Consider the following 17,643-nt stretch of genomic DNA (forward strand, 5'->3'; position numbering starts at 1 on the left):
CAGTTACCCTCCCTGTTTCTCTCCCCGAATTCAAGTCCCAGTTTGCTGCCCAGCCAGTCCGTCTCATCTCCACAATTCCCAGTCTCAGTTTCCCTCTCCTCTCCCTGCCCCCCCCCTCAAGTTCCTAGTCCCAATCTATTCTCACAGCCCCCCTTACAGATACAGCTCTTGTCCCTTTTGCATCAGATAAGGCAGTGTTCTCCAGCAGTCAGGGCATAGCAGGGGGTCATTCAGAGCAGAGGAGAAACAGGCTTTCTGTTCTCAGTTTAACTGTTTGGACCTGGATTAGGCATGGCCCAGAGCATCCCAGAGCTGCAACTACAGGTAAAGTCCTGTTGAGCTCCAGGCTGGAGCATGTTCATTCTGAACAGAATCTTCCAAGGAATTTAGCTGCTAAAATCTAAGTCTCTACTGAGCATGTGCAAATTCCAATTTTTCAGAGACTTATAACTTGGCTAAAACTGGGCAAATTTTCACAGGGATAGCAAAAGTCACACCGTGGACACACAGTTCCTCCCATGCCCTGGTCAGATTTCAAGACCGTGCTCTAGAGCATGGGGGTGCTAGACCATTTCAAACAAAAGGTCAGTAGAATTTTTTAACATGGGCAAAACAATAAATTTTTCCCTACCCTGGTTCTCAGAAACAGCCATACCGTTTTGGATGAAATTCCTCTCCCCCCCCCCCCCCAAAAAACAATAAACACTGTTTTCAGTTACTTATAACTTTGTCAGACTTTAACCTTTTGGCCTAAAATTTTCCATGCTGGATGTCTGTCTCAAGCTGATTATTTGATTATTATTTATTGTTAGAAAGTAGTAGAAGCTGGGGACACTGCATCATATATGTTCTCACACGAGCCACACCACTCAAAAACAGTTCATGAAAACAAAGGAATGACAGTGGAAAAAACTATAAATGTAATCCTTGGATGTATAAAAAGGGAAATATCAAATAGAAATAGGGAAATGAGAGTGGCTCGATATCCAATATTGATTAAAAACACTACTAGAATACCGTGTCCAGTTCTGATGTCCGTACTTCAAGAAGGATGTGGAAATGCTGGAGAGAGTTCAAAGGAGGGCCACAAAAATGATCCAAGGGCTGAGGAACAAGCTTTAAGATGTGAGGCTTAAGGAGCGTAACCTATTCAGCTTATTGAAGAGAAGAGATGACTTGATCACTGGGTATAAGGACTTGCAAATGGAAAATGGGGGGCTTTTCAGCCTGGCTGACAGGCATAACAAGATCCTATGGCTAGAAGTTGAAGTTAGATAAACTCAACCTTAAAATAAGACACAATTTCCTAACTGTGAGGGTTATTAAACATTTGATTAGCTTATCAGAGTAGGTGATGGACTCACCATTGCCTGAAGTCTTTAAAACAAGATTAAATGTATTTTTAAAAGGTATGCTTTAATACAGTTTTTGGAAGAAGTTCTGTGACCTGTGTGGTTTTGGAATCTATGACTTCCCTACGGGGATACCTTTCCTTCATGGGCCATGGGGAGAACAGGATGGCCTTAAGATAATGACTATAATCAAATCTTATACTTCAGAGCTTCAGACAGTCTCCTGCAGGGGTAAGAGAGAAATTTTTTTCCTGATGCACAATTGACCAGATATATTCTGTTTTGTTTGTTTTGCCTTTCTCTGAAGCATCAGAGATTGGTCACAACTGGAGGTGGGACAACGGATGGGGAGGACCAGTGTTCTGAGATGGTACAGGGCATTCTTTTTCTAGATACCTGGCTGGTGTGTCTTGCTCACATGTTCATGGGCATACTAATCACCAGATTTGGGGTTGGGAAAGAATTTTCCCCTGGTTAGATTGGCAGAGACTTTGGAGGTGGTTCACCTTCATCTGCAGTATGGGTCATGGTTCACTTCCTGGGATCATCTGGGCATATCTCACCTAATCAATTTCCTGCCATAGAAGAGGCCTTGGGTATTGATGGCACTGTGGTCTTGTCTGTTTTCTGTCTGTGATGCACAACAGTTTAGTTTCCTGAGGATTGACATGTTGTAGTCTTAACTACAGTAATGGACTTAATATAGGGGTGTCTGGGGAAAATATAATGGCTTGTGATGTAGAAGTTATTTCTTATATGGAAATTTAAAAACGCTGCAGATCATTTACATACTTGGGGCTTGTCTTCACTACCTGCCTGGATCGGCGGGTAGAAATCGATCTCTCGGGGATTGATTTATCGCATCTCGTCGGGACGCGATAATCGATCCCTGAATTGACGCGTGTACTCCACCAGCCCAGGTAGGAGTAAGCGCCGTCGACGGGGGAGCCGCGGCGGTCAATTTGCCGCCGTCCTCACAGCGGGGTAAGTCGGATCAGATACGTCGAATTCAGCTACGCTATTCCCGTAGCTGAATTTGCGTATCTGAAATCGATCTCCCCCCCCGTAGTGTAGACGTAGCCTCAGTCATACTCTGCAAGACTACTTTGTAGTTTCTAACGTCTTTGATGGTATCTGTTTTGGATTATTTTCAAATACAGTTCCCCACTGGAGAACCTTTGATAGTTTTTGGACATTGACCCAAAGTATATGGATTTTTTAAATATTGTGTACATTCTCTCATGATAGATGCTTTGGAAAATTTAACCCAGTGTGCCCAAATGACTTTGCCTTCTAAATCTCATTCAAAGTCTGTTTCATAGAGTATTTTTCACTTCTTCCTTTCTAGATTCCCGTGACTGATCAATGTGTGTGTATATATGATTTGTTTTTAAAACCTAATAATCCTATTTTTTATTCTTATACATTGTCTTTTTTTAACTTATCAAAATACAGTGAAGGACTGTCACTCCAGTGCACCAACATCCATCAGACTAAATTATTATATCTACAGGATATCAAACATTTTTGTTTAGACTAGTGGTTTAGTTCCACACCGATCAGAATTCAGTATTTGAGCTTTATCTCATGTCCTGAGGTTATTAGGTGTTTGAGAACTGTGATGGCTGCACAATCCATTTTTGTTGGCAGAGGGAGTGTTTCATTATCTAGATGCTCCTTTGATTGCCTGCAAGAGCGTTACAGTCGTCCCCGGAGATAGAATTAATGTGACATAGGGCCTTTTGTGGAGTAATAAAATGGAAGGAGTCTTCTAACATGGAGAGGGGCTTGGAAAACCCCAAGGAGGAAGGGGCAAGACATTTGATGTTAAAGAAAATTAATGAAGTAACTTTATGGGATCATTGGCTTCTGCTTTGAAAATAAATGTCTTGGTTTTGCCTCAGAATTTATATAGCAGCAGGAAGTCATCATCCTATTCTGTTCCATTGACATCTTCTAAGTATATCTTAACTAGAAAGCCCTGTATTATAAAGCTGTATTATGGTTCTCAGTTCAGTTGAAATCTTCCATATAGTCCTCATTTGATGTACATTCCTTCTTAAAATATATCATTTTTGAACTACCAATTAAAGCCTTGTGATGATGACTTCTTGCAGTGTTAATTGTTCCTCAGAGTAGGACTTCAAAACACTGTGGCACAGGTCAACAGACAAGAAAGCTTACACAAAGACACAGATGTTATTACTATGGCATCATGCTTGCTGAGTCCAGTTTCAGCTTGATCCTGCAGCAGCCATCTTGCATTTATGCCACCAATCTGTTGTCACAGCATTTACTGTATTGTCTCAAAAAAATAACATTATGATAACATAGCAAGAGCAAACATGGATTAAACAAAAAATAAACATAGTTAGCAAATATGGCCAAGAAATTGCTGATAAATCTGCATGTATATTTTTGTAAAGTATATTCTGAGAGTGGTAGTTCCTCTTTAAAAGCTCTTAATATTGGTGCAATTCTTAAATGCTGAAATTTTGTGGGGTAAATATTGTATTATAATGTTTGGCTTTTGGTTTTTATAGGCCATATGTGTAGGTTCAGAAAACATGCAGATAATGTATCCAGCAATCTTTGATCAGCTTTTGGCATTTGTAGAATTCTCCTGTAAACCGCCACAATATGGACAGCTGGAAATGAAACACATTGCAAATGCAAAATATAATCAGGTAATTTCTTAGGTATCATATCTGTTCTGTTTTGAATATATCATTTTGTGAACAGTCCTTTCAGCTTCAGATGGATGTGGCTTACCAAGACACATCCATTTTCCCCCATCTGCAAAAACTTTCTGTACATCTTGTGCTATCAATTAATTTATTATTATTTAGTTTTTGCAGGCATTTTCATCCTCCTATAGAAATTTTATTTCCTATTCAAACTTTCCATTCCTCCCTAAAGGAAAAGCCTTTAATGAACATCAGACACAATAAATCTGAATCTTCCCAGGGAATCTGACATAACTATCTTGCTTTATTTTATATTAAAAATTTAATTGGACTTAAAGTAATCTTATTTTGAAAAATTCTTCCACCGTAGTGGACAATTTTTGAATCTTGTATGCTGTGGAGAAATAGAACACAATAAAATTTCTTTAAATCCATGCACATACTGATGGTTTTCAGTAAGCATGAAAATATAATTTAATATAATTTGTGGTAATTGTTATATATGTATTAATTTTTCTTATTCTGTTTGTCCTGCTACACAATGGAATCCCACTAGATACAACTATTTGCACCGGTGAGTTAAATTTCCTTAAGATTGTCCTAATATAGTAGTTTTGCATAAAATACAACACTTGACCTACTAAAATTTACCTTACCCAAATCTATTTCACGCTCTCTTACTCAGAATGTTATGTTTTTTTCTTCATAAACTATTTTTTGCTTGGATCAAAACTGTTACATTATGAAATATACAGTATTCTTGAGAATCTTGCATGCGTTAAAGCAGGTAAATGTAAAATGTAAGTTTTCTATTACATAACTAGTGTTTTTTCATGTTTTCTTCAGTAGTGTACTAATTTTATTTTTCTAGGCAGAATGGGTAGCATTGAATTACGTACCATTTGCTGAGAGATCTTTGGAAGTTGTGGTGGATTTATACCAAAAGACTGCTTGCCACAAAGCTGTAGTTAATGAGAAAGTTCTTCAGAACATTATTAAGGTAAAAAGTTTGCATTCTGTTTATGAACTAAAGTAGTGACTTTTATTTGGAGCCATTAGGGAACAGTGTAGATAGTACTGTCATGGGTTTCCCCCGGGGTGCCACATGAAACTGGGGTACCACTGAGCCCTCTGACCCACCAGCCTAGGCTCCCTCTCACTCTGTGCTGCTGTGACAAGCTGCAGAGCCATTCCTGGTCCTATACTTCCACCAGCATTCACACAGGTAGGGACACACCCAGCTGCAGTTACATGCAGGCTCTCTGACCAGCCTCTGCACGAATCAACAATAGAAAGGCTACAGCCAAAATAACCACAAACCTTCCGCCTAGGACCCCCTTTCTCCCATGGGAGTATAAACCCAGAATTATACCATCTTGCGCTGCACAGGGAACTGTACAACATAAGGTCATAGAGGGTCTCCTCCCTCCCACCCCACCCCCCAAAAAATGTGGAGAGGAATATGCAACAGTCTTTGCCCCTTGAGCTACAATTTCCCATGCATTTCGCTCAAAGTCACTGGTTTAGATAAAGCAAAAACAAGTTTATTAACTACAAAAGATAGGTTTCAAAAAAGAAATAGATAAATTTGTGGAGGATAGGTCCATCAATGGCTATTAGCCAGAATGGGCAGGGATGTTGCCCCTAACCTCTGTTTGCCAGAAGCTGGGAATGGGATACAGGGAATGGATCACTTGATGATTACCTGTTCTGTTCATTCCCTCTGGGGCACCTGGCATTGGCCATTGTCGGAAGACAGGATACTGGACTAGATGGACCTTTGGTGTGACCCAGTATGGCCATTCTTATGTTCTTATTTAAGAGATAGCACACAGATCCAAGCAGATTACCTAGTAAATAAACAAAAATGCAAACTAAGCCTAAGATATTAGAAACATAGGATCTGAATTAGCAAATTTTCACCCAGGCTGATGATACACACTGGCTTCAGATTCTTAAGGCACAGGCTATACTTGCTTTGTAGCTTGGAATCCCCAGGTTTTCATACACAGGCTAGACATCCTTTTAGTCTAGGTCCAGCACTTCCCACAGTTCAGTTCTTGTTCCTCAGATGGTTCCAGGAGTCGTCTTGTGTGGTTAATGAAGAACAACCGATGATGTCACTCCCTGCCTTATATAGCTTTAGCATATGGTGGGAACCCTTTGTTCCAAAATCAGTTCCCAGCCAGTTTGTGGAAAAATACAGACATCCCGAGATGGAGTCCAGATTCATGTGGTCTGGTTACCTGCCCTTGTAGAGTCATGGCAGCCATTACTTAGAGCAGTCTGGAACGTTCCCAGGAAGGCTTCTCCTAAGGCCTACTGTTTTTCCTAATGGCTCATTACCATAGAGTCATAGACTTAAAGGTCAGAAGGGACCGTTATGATCATCTAGTCTGACCTCCTGCACAAAGCAGGCCACATAATCTCACCCACCCACTCCTGTAATAAACCCCTAACCTATGTCTGAGCTATTGAAGTCCTCAAATAATGGTTTAAAGACTTCAAGGTGCAGAGAATCCTCCAGCAAGTGACCTGTGCCTCACGCTGCAGAGGAAGGCGAAAAACCCCCAGGGCCTCTGCCAATCTGCCCTGGAGGAAAACTCCTTCCCGACCCCAAATATGGCGAGCAGCTAAACCCTGAGCATGTGGGCAAGACTCACCAGCCAGGCACCCAGGAAAGAATTCTCTGTAGTAACTCAGATCCCATCCCATCTAACATCCCATCACAGGCCATTGGGCATATTTACCACTAATAGTCAAAGATCAATTAATTGCCAAAATTAGGCTCTCCGATCATAGCATCCCCTCCATAAATTTGACAAGCTTAGTCTTAAAGCCAGATATGTCTTTTGCCCCCACTGCTCTCCTTGGATGGCTGTTCCAGAACTTCACTCCTCTGATGGTTAGAAACCTTCATCTAATTTCAAGTCTAAACTTCCTGATGGCCAGTTTATATCCATTTGTTCTTGTGTCAACATTGGTACTGAGCTGAAATAGTTCCTCTCTCTCCCTGGTATTTATCCCTCTGATATATTTATAGAGAGCAATCATAATCCCCTCAGCCTTCTTTTGGTTAGGCTAAACAAGCCAAGCTCTTTGAGTCTCCTTTCATAAAACAGGTTTTCCATTCCTCGGATCATCCTAGTAGCCCTTTTCTGTACTTGTTCCAGTTTGAATTCATCCTTCTTAAACATGGGAGACCAGAACTGCACACAGTATTCCAAATGAGGTCTCACCAGTGCCTTGTATAACGGTACTAACACCTCCTTATTTCTACTGGAAATACCTTGCCTAATGCATCCCAAGACCGCATTAGCTTTTTTCACGGCCATATCACATTGGCGGCTCATAGTCATCCTGTGATCAACCAATAGTCCAAGGTCCTTCTCCTCTGTTACTTCCAAGTGATGAATCCCCAGTTTATAACCAAAATTCTTGTTATTAATCCCTAAATGCATGACCTTGCACTTTTCACTATTAAATTTCATCCTATTACTATTACTCCAGTTTACAAAGTCATCCAGATCTTCCTGTATGATATCCCGGTCCTTCTCTGTATTGGCAAAACCTCCCAGCTTTGTGTCATCCGCAAACTTCATTAGCACATTCCCACTTTTTGTGCCAAGGTCAGTAATAAAAAGATTGGTCCCAAAACCAATCCCTCCAGCTTGACAGTTTACCTTTCAGTATGACCCATTGTAGTCTCCCCTTTAACCAGTTCCTTATCCACCTTTCAATTTTTATATTGATCCCCATCTTTTCCAATTTAACTAATAATTCCTCATGTGGAACCATATCAAATGCCTTACTGAAATCAAGGTAAATTAGATCCACTGCGTTTCCTTTGTCTAAAAAATCCGTTACCTTCTCAAAGAAGGAGATCAGGTTGGTTTGGCATGATCTACCTTTTGTAAAACCATGTTGTATTTTGTCCCAGTTACCATTGACCTCAATGTCCTTAACTACTTTCTCCTTCAAAATTTTTCCAAGACCTTGCATACTACAGATGTCAAACTAACAGGCCTGTAGTTACCCAGATCACTTTTTTCCCCTTTCTTAAAAATAGGAACTATGTTAGCAATTCTCCAGTCATACGATACAACCCCTGAGTTTACAGATTCATTAAAAATTCTTGCTAATAGACTTGCAATTTCATGCGCCAGTTCCTTTAATATTCTTGGATGAAGATTATCTGGGCCCCCCGATTTAGTCCCATATAAGCTGTTCGAGTTTGGCTTCTACCTCGGATGTGGTAATATCTACCTCCATATCCTCATTCCCATTTGTCATCCTACCATTATCCCTAAGCTCCTCATTAGCCTCATTAAAGACTGAAGCAAAGTATTTGTTTAGATATTGGGCCATGCCTAGATTATCCTTAACCTCCACTCCATCCTCAGTGCTTATCGGTCCCACTTCTTCTTTCTTTGTTTTCTTCTTCTTTATATGGCTATAGAACCTTTTATTATTGGTTTTAATTCCCTTTGCAAGGTCCAACTCTAAATGGCTTTTGGCCTTTGTCTCACTTTATCCCTACATGTTCAATAAGGTAGCTTTCCTTGCTGATCCCTCCCATCTTCCACTCCTTGTAGGCTTTCTGCTTTTTCTTAATCACCTCTCTGAGATGCTTGGTCTACAACTCCTGCCTATAAAATTTTTCCCCTTTCTTGAGATGCAGGCTTCTGATAGTTTCTGCAACTTTGACTTTAAGTAATTCCAGGCCTCCTCCGCCTCTAGATCCACAAGTTGTTCAGTCCAATACACTTCCCTAACTAATTTCCTTAATTTTTTAAAGTTAGCCCTTTTGAAATCAAAAACCCTAGTCACAGATCTATTTTTGTTTATCCTTCCATTTAGTTTGAACTGAATTAGCTCATGATTGCTTGAACCAAGGTTGTCCCCTACAACTATTTCTTCTATGAGGTCTTCACTACTCACCAAAACCAAATCTAAAATGGCATCCCCTCTTGTTGGTTCAGCAACTACTTGGTGAAGGAATCCATCAGCTATCGCATCCAGGAAAATCTGAGCCCTATTATTACTACTAGCGTTTGTCCTCCAGTCTCTATCTGGGAAGTTAGTCTCCCATGATCACACAATTCCCATTAGTATTTACTTCATTAAAAACATTAAAGAGGTCTCTATCCATATCCCAATCAGATCCCAGTGGTCTATAGCACACCCCAAGCACTATCCCAGGGGAGGCTCTAGTAGCTTTCTTCCCCAATGTGATTTTTGCCCAGACAGACTATCTTATCCATTCCATCACTTCTTATTTCTTTACAGTCTACCTCATCATTGATATACAATGCTACTCCACCACCCTTACCTTTATTTCTATCTTTCCTAAACAGCACATACCCTTCAATACCTGTACTTCAGTCATGACTACTATTCCCCCATGTTTCTGTTATCCCTATAATATCTAGTTTCACTTCCTGCATCAGTAACTCTAGTTCCTCCATTTTGTTACCTAGGCTCCTCGCACTGATGTACAAACATCTTAATTTTTACTGTTTGGCTTCGCTCACATTCTTTACCTGATTAGGCACAGACATTCTACCACTAGTATCACCTATTAGACTGGTATCTACACTACCCTTCCTCATTATGTCCATTCTCCTACCCACGGCTGTATCCTTTCTTACTTTGTTTTCTTCCCTCTCAATGTTAAAATCCGGTGTGGAGATTACCAGGACATCTCCCAACCATCTCCTCCCAAATTCTTAGTTTAAAGCTCTCTTAATCAGTTGTGCCAGCCTCCATCCTAAAAGTCTATTTCCCTCCCTACTCAGGTGAAGTCCATCCTGAGAGAATAGTCCTCTGTCCATGAATGCCTCCCAGTGGCCGTACATCCCAAAGCCCTCCTTATAGCCATCTGTTGATCATCATCTTGTCACACCTTTGTTGCCCTTCTCTAGGAACAGGCAGAATCCCACTGAAGATCACCTAAGCCTCGATTTCCTTAAGCATCTCCCCCAGCCTGGCACAGTCTCCCTTGATACGTTCCAGTGAGAATCTAGCTGTATCATTTGTTCCCACCTGAAGGACAATCAGTGGATTCTTTCCCGCTCTTGTTAGGATCCTCTTCAGCCTCAGGTCCACATCCCGTATCTTAGCACCCGGCAGACAACACACCCTTCTGTTCTCAGGATCAGCTCTGGTTACAGGCCTGTCTATTCTTCTCAGTAAGGAGTCCCCAATCATGTAGACCCACCCTTTCCTGGTGATGGTGCAATTCTCCGGTCTATCCCCTGTTCCCTCGGCTGCAAGTCCTCTCGATTCCTATTCTCCCTTGCAATCCTCTGCAACCCATCCTGTATCTTCCTGGGGCTCATCTTTGGTGGTGTTATCTCCATTGACTCTTTCCCTCTTCCTATAGAACTAGCTGCTCTTCTCTTTTTCCTTGCCCTTCCACCTTCAGTGACCACCTGCTGTGCCCCTTCTTCATTTTCCAACTCTGCAAACCTGTTCCTGAGCTCTATTTCTCCTTCACTAGCCTGTCTTTTCCTCTACCTGGTTCTCTTAGTCACATGCTTCCATTGTCCACTTTCCTCACCCAGCAGTCTCCCCTCAGAGTTCTTTGGTCCTGCTTCTATCTGCAAGTCTGAGCTTTTCCCTTCAACCTCCTCATGTCATTGCTCCATCATCTGCTCAAACCCCCTTCTAAACTCAACCAGAGTTTCCACCTGCATCTCCAGTCCTCGGATCTTTTCTTCCATCAGCTCTATCAGGCGACACTTCATGCAGATAAAACTCTTTTCAGGTACCCGCTCCAGGATCATGTACATACTGCAGCTTCCACATCCAATCATCTTCATTGTGTCTTTCACTGCTTGGGTCACTACCACTGCTGCCTCTGTATCTGTCATAGTCTTCCCACCTAAGTCCTGTTAGTCCAGGAAACACAAACCAAACCAAAACACCACCACCCACAGCAAAACAAATCCCCAACGAGCACCACAACACTGCCAGAACACCACACACTCTCTTCGCTAGCCTGTCTGTTCCTCTACCTAGTTCTAGTCTTCCCCCCAAACTCCCACTCAAACTCCCCTGTTTACAGCTCTCTTTGCTGGCTCCTGTGCCGCTGCAGCTGTCTGTAACCCATGAATAGGTCCTTCCCAGCCAGCTATCTAGTCTGAAAGTGAGCATTGCCCCAGATGTGACTACATGTGAAATACAGATACATAGTCAATATTCATAACTTTCGATACAAAAATGATACATGCATACAAATGGGATAATCATATTCAGCAAACCATAATTTTTCTAATGACTCCTTACATGACCCATCTTGTACAAAAAGCATCATAATTATGCCATAATCATATAATATATAATAATATCACTATGAAGAATATGGGGTGCAGTGTCACAAATACTACTTAAACTCTTTGTGCAGAGTTTAAGCTATAGACAAGCAAATTGGTGTTTTAAGAACCTGTGGTGGAGATTAAGGGGGAAGGTGTATGTCACAGCCCTGGTAAAGCTCTCCCTGCTGTATACTCAGAGGCCACTAGTTTGGGTCCACATGCTGGGGCTGTGTTTTTTTTTTTAAGCTTCCTGATTCTGAGCCCTGGCACTGCCATTGTCTTTGAATCGCTAGGCACACACTCGCGGTGCAGATCCTTCATCTAGCACCACTTTCTGAGAGCGGAGATTCCACAGTCCAACTGCCTAGGCCCTGTGACCAGTGCCAGACTCCCCCACACTCCCAGATTCCCCACTGGCTTAAACACACACTTTCTCAAAACTTGTGGGAACTCTGGCTTACAGGTTTCCCCTTCAGGAACATGTGATGGGGAAGCACCTAACATACAGAATTTGCAAAGGTTCCAAAACCAATCACGCTTTGCTTTAGACAGCATGAGAAATATACATCTAGTAAAAAAAATAAAACATTTGTACACCATCCCCTGCCTCACTTTCCTCACTACTCTGGCATGTTCCTCGCAAACTGGAGGTCACTTTTTGAGGTTCTAGGTCTCCTCTTTTGGACTCCATCCCTACATTCAGGCTTCTCTTCCAAATCATGGAGTCTTTGTCCTCCAGCCAGCTTCCTTTTTTCTTGGCTGATCCTCCTGTCAAAGATGTCTCCTCTTTCTCCAAAAATCTGTTCCTTTGTTCTTCCTGTGAGTACTTTCTCGGAGTCCTCTTCCCCACCCCCAAGTCTCTCAGGCTATGTGGTTTTAAAACTTGATCTCTCAGTTCTGCTTCTATTGAAATTCCATTCCTTCAAATGCTAGCCCTTGGAGTTGGAAGAAAACCGGGTCACCTAGATTCAGCCAATCCTTTATCAGAAGTTGCTCACATATGAATGGGCAACCGTCAAGGTTTAGCAACCCTCCATTGTCCCTTGTCTGGATGATCAACCTAAATTCATAAACCGTTCAAAGACAGATTTTCCAAATCATCACATTAGGGGTTCTTTAACCTTAGTGAACTGAAGTAAGATCATTTGTTTAAATTTATACAGTAGAACTCAGAGTTATGAACACCTCGGGAATGGAGGTTGTCCATCACTCTGAAATGTTCGTAATTCTGAACAAAACATTATGGTTCTTTTCAAAAGTTTACAACTGAACATTGACTTAATACAGCTTTGAAACTTTACTATGCAGAAGAAAAATGCTGCTTTTAACCATCTTAATTTAAGTGAAACAAACAAAAAGTTTCCTTACCCTGGTCAAATCTTTTTTTAAACTTTCCCTTTATGCTTTTAGTAGTTTACATTTAACGCAGTACTGTACTGTACTGTATTTGCTTTTTATTTTTGCCTCTGTTGCTTCCAGATTGCATACTTCCAGTTCCAAATGAGGTGTGTGGTTGACTGGTCAGTTCGTAACTCTGGTGTTCGTAACTACTGTACTTGTTAAATGTGTGTATTGAGCTGTTTACTGCAATACTAATATAATTATTCTGAGACCAACTTTTTCCTACAATAACTCTCAAACTCTACTTGGAATTCTAGATCTGAGTCTTATGACTGTCTTAGGCAGGGGTTAGGCAGTAGGCAATTTTTCGTGCTAAAAGCTATTGACTAGCTATTAGGGCAGTAATATAGCTGAGATCACATAATCCTATTCATTAATTTGACTATGTGGTAGCCTAAGCATGCAATAGATATAGACAAAGGTTAAAAAAATTAAAAATGTGGATGCCTAAAAACTGGCTTCTAAATCCATATTTATGTATATGAAAATAGTGGTGCGTGACTTTCAAAAGTGCAGTGCACCTGACAACTGAAAATCCTAAATACAGATTTAGGAGTCTAAGATTAGACATCCATTTTTTAACGTCTTGGCCACAGCATTTGCACCTGTGAATTTGGAAATTTGTTTGGTATGGCCTTCCATTCGAGCTATTATTTTTCAGTGCCTCATAATTTTCTCCAGTATATTTGATACAGTTGTTACTCAACCACAGTACTATGGCTCTCAAAATATATTTTAAACACACAGCTCATTAGGAAGTCATCCGCTGTTTATCTTTTTTACCTCTGTTATTTAGGAATAAAATCTCCCAAATCAACTAGATGCGGAGTGGGATTTTCAAAAGCAGTCAGGAGTGGCATAACTGCTTCCACTGAAATCAATGGGAATTTAACCATTGATTTAATTAGAGCAGATAGCACAACCCTGAGCACTTCTGAAAATCATACCCTAAATGTTGTATCATTGAAACGTACAAAGCCTTTGGGAGTATATTCTTGACCCTTCCACCAGATGTGTGAGTACGTTCTGGGCAGAGAGAGAACTTCAGCATCTGCAGAAGAAATCTTTAAAGCAGCAATGTCCTCTCTCGCTCGCTCTCTCTCTCTCTCTCTCTCTCTCTCTGTGTGTTTGCAAGGCACTGCGACTTCAGGATTCCACACCTGCATTCTGTGGCAGAGTGGTGCTCCAGCTGATGGTCTCTAAAACAACTTCCTGTTTACTTGGCAGCACTGCTCTCTCCTTCCAACTCCTCTCTATCTGTTCCTTCTTAAATTATTTAATTACTTGCTATATTCCCACTCATTGGGATTAGCAAAGGTCATATGACAGAGAATGGAAAATCTTATCCCTGCTAATTTTGTTTCTCAGGATGACATCTCTGTTACTCGGTTCCACCTTTAACAGTTTGTTGGCCTTTTTAAGCTGTCTCCTCTTATTTTTAATAAAGACCAGATGCTTCACATGGATGATGTAAATAGTTCATTTTTTTACATTTTGCAAGAAGTTTGAATTCCTTATGGCCTTTTCTTCAAATTCATGTAATCACAACAGTTCTTCCAAGGTAGACAGGGCTAACTTCTTCAGAGCCCCCTCATAGTGATGAACTACCCCCAATTTATTTGCAGAGGGAACAGAAACCAATTTGTCAGGATTAGCAGAGACGATAGATGTAGTCTAGAAAAAGAAAATTAGCAGGTAATTTTCCAATGTAATTGCTAATGGATTAACTCTTAACGCTTCTAAACTTGAATTTGGTTAATCAGATCTGTGCTTTAGCCAGCTGGCATACAATCAGTAATCTAATAATCATATTTAGAAGAGAGCATCCCAAGTCCCACCAGAAAATGGAGGGAATTGTACTTTTTTTGTGTGTAACATATCTTTAGAGATCTCCTGCGGAGATTTTCTTTACCATAGATGTATCTGGCTCTTACATTTCTTCAAGGAAGTATAAAGCTTATTTGAACTTTCTCTTCACAGACACAGAGGATACCTCTGAGCTTGAAGTATGCCTGCCCCTCTGAAAGCACTTGGAAACTAGCAGTATCTTCTCTTCTTAAAGTTCTTTCTATTGGACTGCCAGTTGCAAGGCAGCATGCCTCTTCTGGAAAATTTGACAGTATGTGGCCAGAACTAGCCAGCACATTTGAAGACTTTTTATTCACCAAAAGGTAAATGCAACTTTAAAAATAAAGTTGTGGGAAAATGTTTATAAATGTCTTACTATTTTACTAAACTGGTCTTTATGGTAGATAATATATAATTTGGTGTGTGCGCACGCAAAACATGGACTCCAGTGAAAAGTCTTATATTTAATCATATTTTTGCTAGGTGGAAGTGTTTTAAAGAATTGGTTATTTTTTAATGTCCTCATACAGAATTATTAATGGGTATTCAGACCTGTTGGATTTTTCTACTTTATTAGAACTCAATGATTTTTTTGTTGTTAATGTGAACATCATGTTACTGTATGATTTTTTTTTTTGGTAGGAGTTCCATTGTGATGCTTTACTTCTACACTCTTCATGAGTTATGAATATTAAAATTTGTACTACGCGCTTTTCACTTGAAAACCTTTAGTGTTCATGGTTTTTTCTTTAGATCTGAAATTAATAAAATAGCTGCAAAGTATACTTAATTTTGTTCATGATTTGTTGAAAATCTAGAATAGAATATTTATAATCCAGAATAGAATATTTTATATCTGTATAATTATCTGTCAAAAGCAAGCGTTGCAAAGGTGATTTCAGCAGCAGATTTACTGATAAAAGAGTAGAATAGTCCTATATAAAATGACAGCTCATGAAAAGCATGACACTCCCTCCTTCCTTCTGCAGCCATCTTTAATGATGATAATTAACAGCAGTTAGCCATAAGTAGAGTTAGAGGGACAAATTCCATGTTTGACACTCATCCTTTAGTGAAAATCTTTGCCTTAATGGGTGATTTTGGGCTTCCATTAATAGGGTCACAAGATAATTATCTTGCTACTATGCTTCCTAGGTCTACATGTCCATTTCAGAGAAATTTTGTTAAATAAGATGGACTTGAAACATTCTTTTAATGTTTTTCCAGAAAGATTAAAGGTACTTATATTGTCAATTAAGATTTTAATTTGTTTTGACACTAAATTATTGGGTTGTCTCTTGTTGAGAAAACATAGTTTAGATAACTTGTATGGTTGCATCTCCTTTTGCTATCTCTGGTGGGACTCATTCCTGGTATAAGTAATTTGAGTCAGCCTTAAACAATCAGTTTATTTTGGCTTACTATAAACCTAACAAAAACTCCCTCTTAATAAACTGAATCCAGTGAGATTATGGGAGAGGACTGGGTGAAGGAAAGTACATTTACGTGGAATGCTACCTTGGGGAATACATATTAATTGTAAAAAATTAGAGCCAGGTTGAAACAAACTTGATAAATTACTCAAAAACTCCAAGCAGAAAGGATGACCAATTCAAGATAGGTACTGGAATATCACACTTTTAATTTGTGTGTCCCTGAGTGCATAAACAGATAAGTCCAAAACTTACTGTGTAAATCCATTTTGATCAGCGCTATGAACATAATCAACCCTTCTTAAAATTCCTTTCCTGTCAGCATATTGCTCTGTGAATCAAATACAGGCAATTCTTTCTCACCTTCAGGGCCCTCCATGATTTAGCTCCTTCTGTCTCTGATCTTGTCTCTTTTTATGCTCTTATAAATGGAAGATAGAAATCATTCCCAAGACTTAAGGCATCCTCAGTTACCCTAAGAACTTCCTTAGTTACTACATGTTTTGCTAGAGCCTCAATATTGTGCTTAATTTACCTCAAAATCCTTGATTCTTGCAACCCTACAGTTCACAGGAGATCTATTCTTCAGCTATAGACAGGTAACACTGCAAAAAAAAAAATTTAAAAAAATCCAAGTGTTCCTTGCTCACAACAGTCAAGACAGAGAATGAATTTAAATTTTACTTAAACAGATATATCTTTCATACTTCCTTGCAGTGTTGTTAGAAAATACTCTTCCTAGAGTCCATTTCTAGAGATTAATCTTGAAACTGTAATATCCTCCTCCTGTAAATCAAAATATACAGCATAAATTCATAAGGATCTGTTTTGCAACCAGAAATCCTCTGGGAGACAGTGACTCTCATTTTTTGGAAAGTTGATACCATTTGTTGTCAGCATGAGTACTGGAGCTAGTGAACAAGAGAGAGACATCTTGATGTTACATTCTCCACCTCATCTGCTCTTTATCCTCTGACATCCACAGGCCTCACTAAATGGGTCATGGTAGAAGGAATTTCTGTTAGAAACAGTACCAGAAGCAGAAATATTCTTTGGTGGATAGTCCATATTATTTATCGTGAAAAGTAAAGTATGAAGGTCTAGCTCTGTTAGATGTCAAGAAGTTAATCAGATCAATGAATATGATGAAGTTCCAGATAGGTCCTGGTCACCAGGTCATATATATCGCATTGGAAAACAGTTTCTGAGTATACTGTGTGTACATCCCCATAGTTGCATGTCAGTATCGTCTTCTCAGGTTTGCTTTTGGAATATATCACTACCAATAGAAGACATGACAGGTAAGCCTCTTCTCAACCTCCTAAATACTTTCCTAAAACCTGGTACTGGAGCTTAATTTACATAGCTGTATTCTGTAAGGGCAAGTTCTCCATCCTCCCCAAATTCTGCTCTGAAGCAGTGGTGTGGGGTGCAATGAGGGAGCTGATTTCAGCTCCCTGATCCAAAACCCTAACACAAGTTAGAACTGCAGGGGAGCATGTCTGACTTGTGCCATTATCCAGCAGAGGATCAAGCATTGCAGAGGTCTTCTCTCAATCTGTCTCCCCCTCATTCCCCTTCCCCCTCCCCCCCAAATGCTGCT

The 17,643-nt window shown here is 40.1% G+C and overlaps 1 protein-coding gene across 3 annotated transcripts in view; it reads left to right on the forward strand.

Moving 5' to 3' along the window:
• The window catches only part of MON2 (MON2 homolog, regulator of endosome-to-Golgi trafficking), a 175,086-nt gene that overhangs the window by 121,450 nt on the left and 35,993 nt on the right, over nucleotides 1-17,643 (forward strand). For 2 of the 3 annotated variants that reach the window (XM_026648770.1, XM_029910836.1), the window contains exons 27-30: nucleotides 3,896-4,039; nucleotides 4,596-4,613; nucleotides 4,911-5,039; nucleotides 14,740-14,930. In XM_026648770.1, the coding sequence (XP_026504555.1) occupies nucleotides 3,896-4,039; nucleotides 4,596-4,613; nucleotides 4,911-5,039; nucleotides 14,740-14,930 (482 nt within the window). The remainder of the gene's footprint in view (nucleotides 1-3,895; nucleotides 4,040-4,595; nucleotides 4,614-4,910; nucleotides 5,040-14,739; nucleotides 14,931-17,643) is intronic. The other variant, XM_026648771.1, reaches the window with a different exon arrangement.

The sequence above is a fragment of the Terrapene carolina genome, unplaced genomic scaffold (assembly GCF_002925995.2).
Source record: "Terrapene carolina triunguis isolate 2854851 unplaced genomic scaffold, T_m_triunguis-2.0 Scaffold68, whole genome shotgun sequence".
Taxonomy (NCBI): Eukaryota; Metazoa; Chordata; order Testudines; family Emydidae; genus Terrapene; species Terrapene triunguis.